Source organism: Quercus suber, unplaced genomic scaffold (assembly GCF_002906115.3).
Source record: "Quercus suber isolate HL8 unplaced genomic scaffold, Cork oak 2.0 scaffold_8, whole genome shotgun sequence".
NCBI lineage: Eukaryota > Viridiplantae > Streptophyta > Magnoliopsida > Fagales > Fagaceae > Quercus > Quercus suber.
Window position 1 is genome coordinate 949,875 of NW_027069474.1, and position 11,758 is coordinate 961,632.

Genomic DNA, 11,758 nt, shown 5'->3' on the forward strand with positions numbered 1-11,758 from the left:
AATGATCTACTCAATACTCTAAAATGCAAATATAACTGTGAAAAGTTTGTTGAGAATTAAAATATCAACATTTCTGTATGTTAGAGTTCAGTAGTTGTTATAATTGCATAATGAGCATAATCCTTTCCAAGATTTAAGTCTTAGGTGTTATGGTACTTGTTTTTTATCAGTCTTTTACATGATTTTTTTTTTTGTTGAAGAGGCCAGACAGTTTAAAAACTCACTGAACAAAGTTTGATTGCGTTTTCAAAATAATTAAGGGGTTAAGATCTTAAGTGCCACCAAAACGATGTTGTTGGTGTTGGTTCCCCTCCCTCACCCTCTTCTCCCTCTTAATGGCCAAATTTTTCATGGTCACAAACATGGATAGAATGATCATTTTGAAAACAGAATCAAATTTGGTGAATCAAAATGAAAATTCTCATAACTTAAGAGACCAAATTGAAAACAATTCCTAACTTTAAAGGTAAAAAATGTAATTTAGTCTTTTGAATATTATCAATGGTTTTTTGTTTTCATCATTGATACATTATATCCTTGTTCAGATGAAAAGATTGTTTTTAATTATGTTCCTGTCAGTAAAACATTTTACTTTTATTTTACTTCTAGAGAAGGCAGATCTAGCTCAGTAGAGCACTAAAAGAGGAACACATTCTGTGTTGTACAGTTAAATTGCATCATATTTACTTAGTGAAATAATCCCTGGTATATATGTCAAGTGTGTTTTTGAGTAGTTTGGTTGGGTGGAAAAGTGAGATGATAATGGAAGATAGCTTGATATTTTCTCTTGTTTAGTAGAGTAGAGAAGTCGGAGAGAAAGCGAGATGGCTATTTTCTATCCAGCTCCACTATGTTTAATGTTTTCAAAATGGGAGGAATTGGGAGAAAAAATGTCTTACATAGGTGATTTGACAATCTAATCCCAATAATTACAATCATCATTCATACTTATCAAAAAAAAAAATTACAATCATCATTAATGTTGCATGCACTTAAAAGTTCAAACACAGGTCCGTTATAGTTTTGTTTGTGATACTTAAAAACTCTCGTGCTTAACTTTGTAACAAATTCTTTTAACTTCAACGGAATATGGTGAGGTGGCAAGTGTCAACATCATTTGCTGATACAAAATTTTCAAAAAAAGACCATTTCGCTTGTTTCTCTCCCATAAGCCTTCTCTCCTCTCTTTTGCTTCACATACTCTCTCTCCCCTCTTTCTCATCATTCTCTCATTCCTTGTTAGATTTCGCTTTTTCTTCTTCTTTTCAACCAAGCTCTCACCCATACCTTCCCAGATTTGGGAATCACAATGGATTGGCATGGATGGGTCAATGGTGTTGTGAGTGTGGCCATTTGTGTGAAATGGTGATATGAGTGCATGGTGTGCATGTTGGGTTGAGTTTGGTGATTTAAGGTGTTATTATGGGGGTTGTTGTGAATCGCCGTTTGCTGTGAGGGTGAGCATTCGGGAGTGTTGTGCAGTGGTCGGTGATATTGATAATTTGGTGTTGGTGGATTTGGGATTGCAATCCTTCCTTCCATCAATGTCGTTCAATTGCTCTAAGACTTGATGGACCCAAAGGATGTGGAAGATGATGACAAGCTCACTAGGGTTTTGGGCAATGCACTGGTGGAGAACAACGTGCTGGGATGGTCGGTTCAGAATCTGGAGCAGTTGGAACATCTGAATTTGAATAAGATGGCAAATGACTAAGTGGGTTCTTAATAGTCTGGCTATCTATGGTAGAGAAGAGGGAGAAAAGAGATGAGAAGGAATGATCTCTCTGAGCGCAGTATTTCATGAATTATGTTGACAATTACAGCTTCTCTCTTCTTCTTTTTTTAGCACAAGGGAGTAAGGGTCTGTTTGAATATAATTTATTTTTGTTGAAACTGAAAACTGAAAAATTATAGTAAAATAATTTTTAAATATATAAATAGTACTGTGGGACTCATTTTTAATATATATATTTTTTCTGAATAAAGTGGCTGTGGGTGTTGTGAACAGTGAAAAACAGTGTTATTTGTCTTAAAAGGCAGAAAACGCATGAAAATGTGAATGGAAACGTAAACGTGGATCCAAACACTCACTAAATCTCACAAACGAAAACTTTAAAGTCAAAGAAAAACCACATGGGTGGTAATTGTAATTATTCCCAAAAAAAAAAAAAAAAAAAAATCCAATAGTATGTAATAGAATTTAACATAAGATGCTTTGTTTTCTTTAAACTTAAATAAAAAAAGACCAATTGGTGACTGGTGAGGATTTGATAAGCAATTGATGAACCTTAGGCTTGCTTATATCTGCAATTTGTCAGATTCGACTTCAAACAGGTTGTAAGTTGTAAGTGGTTTTCAAACTTGAACAAAACTTTAAATTGGACTGAAAAGAGTCTATATCAGCTGGCCACTTTACTGGACAACGGGTTGGTTTTAGTGTTATTGTTGGGCTAAAAGTTCGCAAAGAATTCATTTTCTAGGGCCCAATATGAGTCATTGCTGGCAGTAATTATTGTACTTTTTTTTTTTTTTTGAGAAGTGTAATTATTGTACTTTGTATACTTAAATAATTAAGAAAAATTTTAACAGATACTCTGAATGTATTAGTTTAAGAAAAATTCAAAATTTTCTTAAATGATTTACTAACAATTATTCTAAGATATTCGTTAATATTGCCCAATAATCAAATAAGAAAATTACGAAATAAAGAGCGTAACAATCATTTCTTAATTCTTAGTGAAACATGGGTTCAGCTTCAAGCCTGAGGCCTGAGAGTGCCTTTTCAGGTTTTTTTCTAAGAGAAAACAAAAAGGGCTTTGGACTGGGGCTTGCAAAGTTTATTGGGAGTATGGCTTGGGCTTGAACTTTGGTTGGTTTATAATGACCATTGAAGAATCAACTTTAGCCCTAATCATTATAATCTTGCTAAATTATTCTGCCCATTCCAGGTTATACCTGGAAGTCACTGGGTTTTGTTTCAACATTTAAATTTTGTCAAAATGTGAAAGTAAGGCCCGCCCAACAATGAGTTGAAGGAAAATATAATCATGCTCCCTTATTGTAATTTGAAACAATGGATAATATCTGTAATTTTGTAATAATTTCATGTTTATGGCCACTTTCTCTCTTCTTTTCTTTCTAATTTTTTGAAAATAAAAGCCCAACACAATGTATGACTTTGAAATCTATGTAGTGTGTAATTGTCATCTCAAGATTCTCAACATGTGTAGGTCGAGAAGGTATATTTTGTTTCTAGTGTATATAACAAGTTTTTCACAACACATGGTACCTACAGCTTAGGGTTTGTTTAGAATCAGTTTATTTTGCTAAAACTAAAAACTTTTTGTCGAAAGTGTTGCAGATAAAGGTAAAAGTTAATTGAAATAGTACAGTAGGACTTATGAATAGTGCTAAAGTGCAGTGAGACTCATAAATAGTAGCAATAATAAGCTAAATAGTAAAATAAGCTGGTTTTTTAATTTGCAGCCAAATACATACTTATTGTATACACCAGAAACGTGATATCTTTTTTCATGTAAGTGACATCTAAAGAAAAATTATTTGACTGTTGAGTTGATATTTCCGATTCAAATATTTTGTTTAGCTGAATTAAAGTTCCATTCCATGTGTATCATTGTCATCATCATCATGCTATTTAGATTTGAATGCTCAACAATTATGTGCTACCGACTGTCTGGGGGATGTCTTTTCATACCTAACCATGGAGCTTGTGTGAGAGGAGCCTGAGATTTGACAACAATAAATTAAATTGTCACATTTTTTTTTTTTTTTGGCCATTACTCTCTCACTTTCTGATCTTATTCTAATTTATAAAGGTCAAAGTCGGAAGCGAAATTATAGACCCTCAGACAATAGTCATTTACATGAATGGGCCCTATGGGTCACTTAATTTGAACTAACATCTTCTCTACTATACATTGAAACTTTTTTTTTTTTGGGGAGAAACATTCATTGAAACTTTGAATAGTCATAGTCTCATAACTATCTTAATGGACCCTTGGGCTCTGAGAGTGCCACAACAGCCACTAGAATTAAGGGACCCCCCTTATCGGAATACGAATATTCTCCATTTGACAGCTTGAATAAATATAATTGTCCTAATGAAACTGTAGCATTGCTCTATTCTGTTTGTTGTCTGGAGCATGTGGTACAAAGGGTAGAAAGTCCATCATCTTTGTATGTTGCTTGGTACCTCATCTGCCTTGAAAATGAACGTTAGCATTCATTTCAAAGATTAGGGGAGAAAAAAACACAAATTGCCTGTCTTGTACATTTCTCTGAATAAGATAGAAAACGTGTCAGCAAATTAGACGTTAGAAAAAGAAAAAGAAGAGATAATATTAGCAATTTAGATGGGTTGAAGAAAGATAACTCCAAACTGATTTGCATCTAAATTTTTTTGAAAACAAATCATGATGCAGCCTCGTGAACGAAAACCTATTTAGTAAAGACTAAAAATTAAGAAAGGGAATTCAAATTTTTGAACATGTGGTAGTGGAGGATAGCCATTAAAATTGTTATAAAGAAGAAGAAGAAGAAGAAGAAGAAGAAGAAGAAGAGAGAGAGAGAGAGAGAGAGAGAGGACAAAATCATGACGTGGCCTTGTGAATGAAATTTTTTTTAGTAGTAAGACTAGAAAAACTGAGCTAGGCAAATTCAAAATATTGACTATATGTGGTATTAGAAAATAAACATTAAAATTGAAATAAAGAAAAGATAGAAAAAGGACAAAATCATGATAGAGCCTTGTCAATGAAACCTCTTCTCCTTCTTCTTCTTCTTCCCATTTTCATTTTTGGGGGCTAATACAATGAAACCTATTTATTGGTTGATTGTTTTAATAAAAATAGATTGCCCTAGAGAGAGAGAGAGAGAGAGAGAGAGAGAGAGAGAGAGAGAGAGAGAGAGAAGTGACCTAGCACACTACAAATTTAATTATAGGGGGGGGGGGGGGTGTGGGGAGGAGAGACAACCATTCCCTGGAAGATCCTGCATAGGCATGTCCACAACAACACTAACATGCTGAGGAATCAATGCTTGAAGGTCCTAGACACGGATGTGGGGCGGCAGGTGTTCCCTCTGGTGGGTTCAACTAGAGTTTAACCTCAAGCCCACCAGGGTGGATTTCCTGATAAACCAACATTGTACCCTTGAGGTTTCAATCTCAACATGTTGACCCCAACCAAATCATATAGGAGTAAGCCTTTGCCACTAGGCCTCAACCTCAGGGCATCAGCCATTTATGTGACTTTTGATTGAGTTTACTGAGTCTAATATCCTCAGAGAGGTGAAAGATATATGTCACCCTAGCTTAAATGTGCCACCGTACTTATTTAGATATTTCAAGAAAATGTTGTCCATCTGAATTTTGTGAGGATTACATAGTGCAATGGGAGCTTGTAAAAGAGAATGCTGTTTTAGCTAGCCAGTATCAAATCAATGCTTTCCAGTATGTAGAAGGTCGTAGGTGGATCTACGCAGCTAACAAGTTTGTTTTCTGCTGACAACAACAAATGATGAAGCTGATATTATAGGGCTACTTAAGTTTTTGCTAGACAACAAATATTTTGTGAAAAGAAAAATTCAAGACAGGAAAATTTGAAGGGAAAAATGCTTTTGATTAATGGCATATAAAGATGCATACTTTATTAGTGCAATAAGGATTACTGAGAGTACTAAAGGGCAAGGATGCTTTACCAGTACAGTTACAAGATGAGGAAAAAGTTCTCTTGGAACAAACACATGGTACAATTCAGTTGTCTCTAGCAGATGAGTTCTATGAGGGGTTGTAGAGAGGAAGGACAGTTGCGGGATTGTGGTTTTGGTTTAAATAGTTGATACATAACCACCCATTTGTACATAGAATCTCTCATAAATCATTTGTACATGAAGTAATGCTATATACAGCTTTCAAATGAAAGAAGGTACACCCGTTTCTGATCATCCATGACTTTATTAGAATTACTCTTCATTTGAAAAATATTGATTGCAAAGTAGATAATACGGATCATACTCTAATTTTATTTCAAGACATTGAAGATCTGCACATAATCATAACACCACCACCTAATGAGAAAATTGTTACCTCTGATCGGTACCCAATATCAAGAATGCCAAAACCCCGGCTTTGAACTGAAACTTCTTCAAACTCTTCTGTTACCTAAAAAAAAAAATTAAAAATTGCTACATCCATCAATAAGCAATTAAAGGAGAAAGTGGAGGGGTGAAGTAGAACGACAAGCAAAGAATTGCATCAAAATCAATGTACCAGAGACCCATATAAAGAATATAACATTCAACGACACAAACTTGACAACTGGAAAAAAATAGTAAATGTACATAAATGATGTAGAACAGACAAGCCAGAGCTGATAATTTGCAATGGAAGAAATTGGGAAAGTGAAAGGGCACCAATAGAAATCCTCCAGTAGCAGAATAGCGTGAAATTTGGTAACCTTAAGGGAAATGATGTGTAGGGAATAATTCATTGTCTTACGGTTGTGCCCTATGCCACTTTTTGGCCAAATTCCTATGTTTAGGCCTCCATTTTTTTATGGTAACGTTTCCTCCTGATTTTGGTTTTAAAAGTTAGAAAAAGTTTCTGTCAGTTCTAAGATGTTTCCTAGAGTTTGTAGTATTCTTCTGGTAATTTTCTCAATTTTCAGTTTTTGGGAAAATTTCCTTTTATTTCAGCTTAATTCCATGCCTAGCATACCATAGTAGTAGACATGTTCTACTTCTTGTGACTATCTCACTGCATCAATAAAGCACACCATAGTATATGCCATGTCCATGAATTATATCATTCTAGAATGATGAACAACAGTGTATATCGATAATAATCACATAGAACTCTTTAAACGTCTAAGCAATAAATCAAACCCCTGTCCAAGTATGATATTTTAGCTATTAAGGAATTCATGCTAACTCCAAGTCCTGGTCCTGTGCCAATATAAATAGGGCCTGTGTCCAAAAAGCGCACTCAGTGATATGGCTCCATTCCCCTTTGTCCCTAGCATTTAGAGTAAGATATCTCCAGTAATCCTATAATCAGACAGCCGTTCAGCCTAGGAAAAGTACAAAGAGAATAGCATAAAGAAAACTCACCAGTTGTACTTGGAGTTATTTTTTTGGTACTTCGCAGAACAAGACACATACACACTCTCTCTCTTATTTTTAAAGTTGACAAAGTGACAAAGACATTCGTAACCAAAACCAAACAGAATAGTTATCAGAATTACCTCTGCTTTTTGTATTTTCACCTTTATGCCCTCAGAGACAATCACTAAATGGATAAAGATAAGCTCCTTTGCCTTTTCCTAGTGGCAACTTGCTTGTTCATAGAAATTAAATCTTCACTTTCCCATGTTGTTAGTCAACTGAACCTTTTTTCCTCCAGAATGTAATCATCTTTTTTCAACTCAAAATTCCATTTCCCTCCTATAAACTAGAAATTTCTAATAAAAATACATCCCCACTGATGACCATACAACATAACCAGAACGATGCAGCCGAATAAGGCTACATCAAATAAAATATGACAGCAATAGAAAATCACCACATGCACACAAATAAAATTTCTTATCTAAAATATATTGGACAACTTAACGAACAAGATATCCCCACATTACTTACCCCTGTGCCTTTGCTAAGATAAAGTCCCCCTCCACGAACTAGAAGCCAAAGACCACCATCAGCTCTCCATCCCATGTTCTGAATTCTCCTTGCAACTGCTCTGTTATGTGGCTGCCAGAACGGCTGAAAATTTCAAAAAGCAATGATTATCTATCTGAGTGCACTTCCTTAAATGAAACTTGAAGCTCAGTACTCATTTACATAAATAGCCACAGAACACAATAAATTTAACTATGACTTACACAGGCAACTAATGAAAGGAAATCAATGACAACTTTTTTATTTTAGGTAAAAATAAAATGGGATGAATGGATATATATATATATATATATATACAATATCATAACTACTCACCTACTCTAATGTGGATGACTGACATACAATAGGTGAGGATCTAATATATCAAAATTTGAGGTGAGGATCTAAATAGAAATTCTAAGTACAATTTGACTCAACTGAAACTAAAATTTCAACTCGACTAATTGAATTTTTAATGTGATTAGTCAAAAATAACTCAATTGCATCTTCACAAAGTAAGAGAAGAGTATGTGTCCCTATGTAAATGACTAAGCCAATTGAATTTTTATCGTTTTATTCCAGTTTGTAACAAATCCCCTCTAAGGTTATGCTCTTCTTGCATTAAACCAATTCATACAACCTCAGATAATAATGCTAAATACGAATGGGCAACAACATTGCTGCTCACTTGGACAAGTACTGCACTGAATGAAACAACTCATTGGAGTTTCATCACATATTACACTCAAGACTAGGAATATTTATCGAGATGTTCATGTTTCTAACAGTGAAAAAAAAAAAGAACCCTCCTTAAAATGCATCTGATTTGGGTTTAAAAGCAGGCAAGCCTCATGTAACAGCATTATGTAAAGAGTAGGAAAGCCCTATGGCATCAGAACAGAGAAGGACCTCACCTGTCCAGGCTCCCATGTAAGATAGAAGTTACCACGGCTTGAGACAGCAACATACCGTCCATCTGGAGAGCGATTCACAGTATTAAAAGTTCCTGTGTAATAGCTTGCACCACTAATACCACTAGAAACCGTTCTGAAAAAGGAAAGGAAGAAAATGTGAACATCTTACCTGTCCAAACTAAAGCCATTCTATTAACTTTTCTACCAGTATAACAAGACACAAAAATTGATTTGATTTGGCCAATTGCTCATGTCAACAATCAAATCTACTATTAATGATGTGGATTAAAAGTTATCAATTTTCAAGCACAGAAACTTAATACTCTCAAACCCAAAAACCCAGTATACCTCTTACACAAACACACTAAACAAAAATTTTCTTCCACCTCTTGTAGAATACACAAATACTTATGCTACCAACCATATTTATAGGATCATCACAGCTCTTAATTTCACTTCTTACTAATATGGAATTACTGCTCTTACATAGGAACTACCATACCTCTTTAACATTCATTCTATCAACACGGGATTCTAAATCCAACAGGAAATGTCTATGTCTATGGACTCATGACTCAACAAATCTCTTCATCCAATCATGAAGAGGTGTCTTTACAAGTATCCCTTTGAAAACCCACTTGCACCCATTTATGGTGGCAGTGCCACATTATGTTCTCAATGTGGGACATGACTTGAACTCTTTCAATTCAAGCAATGCTTGAAATCTTTTACCAGTAAGTTACACACTCACTTTATGGGTCTTGAACCCAGAATTTCACCCTTTAGCTTGCTCTTACAACAGGAGGAGTTAATACATAAGCTAGAATCACTCCAGCAATGCTTGAATTTCTTTGAACTTAGCTCCTATATCATATCAATTACATTCTTCACAAATCTCACTTGCTTTCATCCATCACTATTTTTCTTTTATGGGTGATCTAACCAAATGCTCCTTTCTATCTTTTGCCCCACCATGCACTCCACCTCAAACTGCATCACCAGTTAACTTGTGCAAATTCTTGGAAGGTTTCTCTTATTTCATTACAACCAAAGAACCTTTACTAACTTTTATAATCAGAGAATCCATTCAATTTAAAGAAATAAAATTCCTTCAAAGTTCTAGCACATGTTGCAATTTACCAAAAGTCTTACAATGCTATCAAACATCTCAATATTCACAATAGTTATCCCTACAGTTTTACATTCTATATTATAAGCCTGATAACATGACCTTCATCAGTCATCACAAGTCTTGTATATATTAAACCAATTTCTATTCCAATACATATAAAAGGAAAGGCATAATTTCAACAAAAAGGCACGAATTTTTTTTAGTTAGAAGCATGAGTTTGTTGACGAAAAGAACATCACCACTATAATGAACATCCTTACTATTGTTGCAGCAATTATTGTATGAGAACCAGATTTTGACATTTGTCTGTCAAAATTCTTTCTACATGACATACCTATTAAGAGTATACAGTTTATTACAGGATTTAAACCCTCCAAATGGAAACAGTTTACACAGTTAGACTATCTTATATTATAGCAGAAACACACCTATTAAGAGTAGCTGACACTGTTTCCTGAACTGCAGCCCTCCAGTTGTAGCCTCTATTTGAAGTAACATATATTGCACCTTGGTCAGTCACCATTTCTGCACTCTTCTCTCCAGTTGCTTTTATGTATACCTGCATATGTTATAACGAAGTCACCTACTATACGGTTGCAATCTTTAAATGATAAACACAAACTTCGGTTTCCCTTAGAAAAAGAAATGATAAATAGCTGAATGGCTTATTGCAAGGAGCCTGTGACAAACATTGCACATACTAATAGGACTGTAAATTATAAGATTGACTATCACTTTATAAAGGAGAAAATCAACCGTTATGTGAAAACTGGAGACCAGCTAGCCGACATATTGACAAAGAGAGTGTCGATTCTTGGCATGTGTGTGACTAGTATCATGAAAATAGAAGAGGATTACCATATCACCGGGAAGTTGAGAGCTTAGAGGTATCCTTTCCCAGGTGTCTCCGGCATCGGAAGTGTACAAAAGAATAGCAGGTTTGCCAACAATCCATCCCTCCTTTCCTTTGAAGCTGATGGAATTGAATCTGTAGTTGAAATCTTCATCTTCGGCTGAGGGAATGGAACGCGGAACCCAAGTGTTTCCACCATTTTTGGTCTCCAAAATGGTTTGGCGAGTCCCCAGTACAAAACCTAAGCACACAACAACAAACAAAAGGAACTAATGGCAATTTTGGTTTGGAAAGTGATTATATATATATATATATATATAACAAAGAAAGAAGTAGGAACCGTGATTAAAGTCGTCAGGTACGAAAGCGATATCGAGAAGGACGACGCCAGGGTCGATGGGGAGATACACTCTTTCCCAATCGGAAAGAGAGTCTTCTTCATCTTGGGACTTTGCTGCTGCTACTGCTGCTTCTGGTACTAGTAGACGTAGTAGTACAGATATTGAAACAGAAGAGGCCGCCATATTTGTTTGGGATATGAATTGTCTCCGATTCAAACAACATTGTATTTTTATTTGCTTTTGCCTTTGTTGGTTTGTGATAGTGCTGCTCGGAGGCTTTAGGATTAGGAGCTGCTCGCTCACTTGCAACAGATTCTTTGCCATTCTTTCCTTTTCTGTTTTAACTGCTCTTCGCTTCGCGGATACTCTTTCTACTCGATAGGATAGACCTCCGCTCTTCTTCTTTTTTGTGTGTCTGTGAGTTGATTACCAATACGTGGTCGTTTCATTTCCCAGTATTAGATTTCACAAACAGATGCATAAATCTCATCACTTCCCTTAAAAATAAAATAATAAATTTATTTCACACTCGTGCTTAGCTGTTTTTCTATTGTTTTTTAAATATTACTTTCTATTCATCTCAATTCTAGGTTTATGCATTTTACAATCATTGAAAAACTTAGAAGTGTGATGAGATAAGATGTTCCCAAAAAAAAATTTAATATACCCACAAATGCATAAATCTCATTACATTTCTAGGCTTTTCAATGATTAATTGAAAAAATGCATAAACTCTGAATTCATATGAATGGAAAGCAATATTTAAAAATAATAGAAAAGCCTATAAGAATAGTATGCTATGGTAGATGTGCAAAGAAAAAATTATCTTATGAGATGTCCTTAT

At 35.0% G+C, this 11,758-nt stretch overlaps 1 protein-coding gene across 1 annotated transcript; it reads right to left on the reverse strand.

Annotated features, from left to right (window-relative positions):
* Nucleotides 1-6,031: 6,031 nt before the first annotated feature.
* Nucleotides 6,032-11,380, reverse strand: LOC112034554 (photosystem II stability/assembly factor HCF136, chloroplastic). Its single transcript, XM_065775453.1, has 6 exons — nt 10,914-11,380; nt 10,579-10,814; nt 10,149-10,279; nt 8,589-8,721; nt 7,657-7,779; nt 6,032-6,181 (listed from the first exon to the last, which is right to left on the reverse strand). Exons 1-6 carry the CDS (start codon nt 11,236-11,238, stop codon nt 6,047-6,049), a joined length of 1,083 nt encoding a protein of 360 aa, XP_065631525.1. The 5' UTR covers nt 11,239-11,380; the 3' UTR covers nt 6,032-6,046.
* Between the last annotated feature and the right edge of the window lie 378 nt (nt 11,381-11,758).

Bases quoted from the DNA above. Each gene is read 5' to 3' on its own strand.
- LOC112034554 (XM_065775453.1), bottom strand. From the start codon at position 11,238: ATGGCAAAGAATCTGTTGCAAGTGAGCGAGCAGCTCCTAATCCTAAAG. The intron at 10,815-10,913 runs GTTCCTACTTCT...TTGTGTGCTTAG, and splicing joins ACCTGACGACTTTAATCACG to GTTTTGTACTGGGGACTCGC. The intron at 10,280-10,578 runs GTAATCCTCTTC...TAACATATGCAG, and splicing joins CTCAACTTCCCGGTGATATG to GTATACATAAAAGCAACTGG.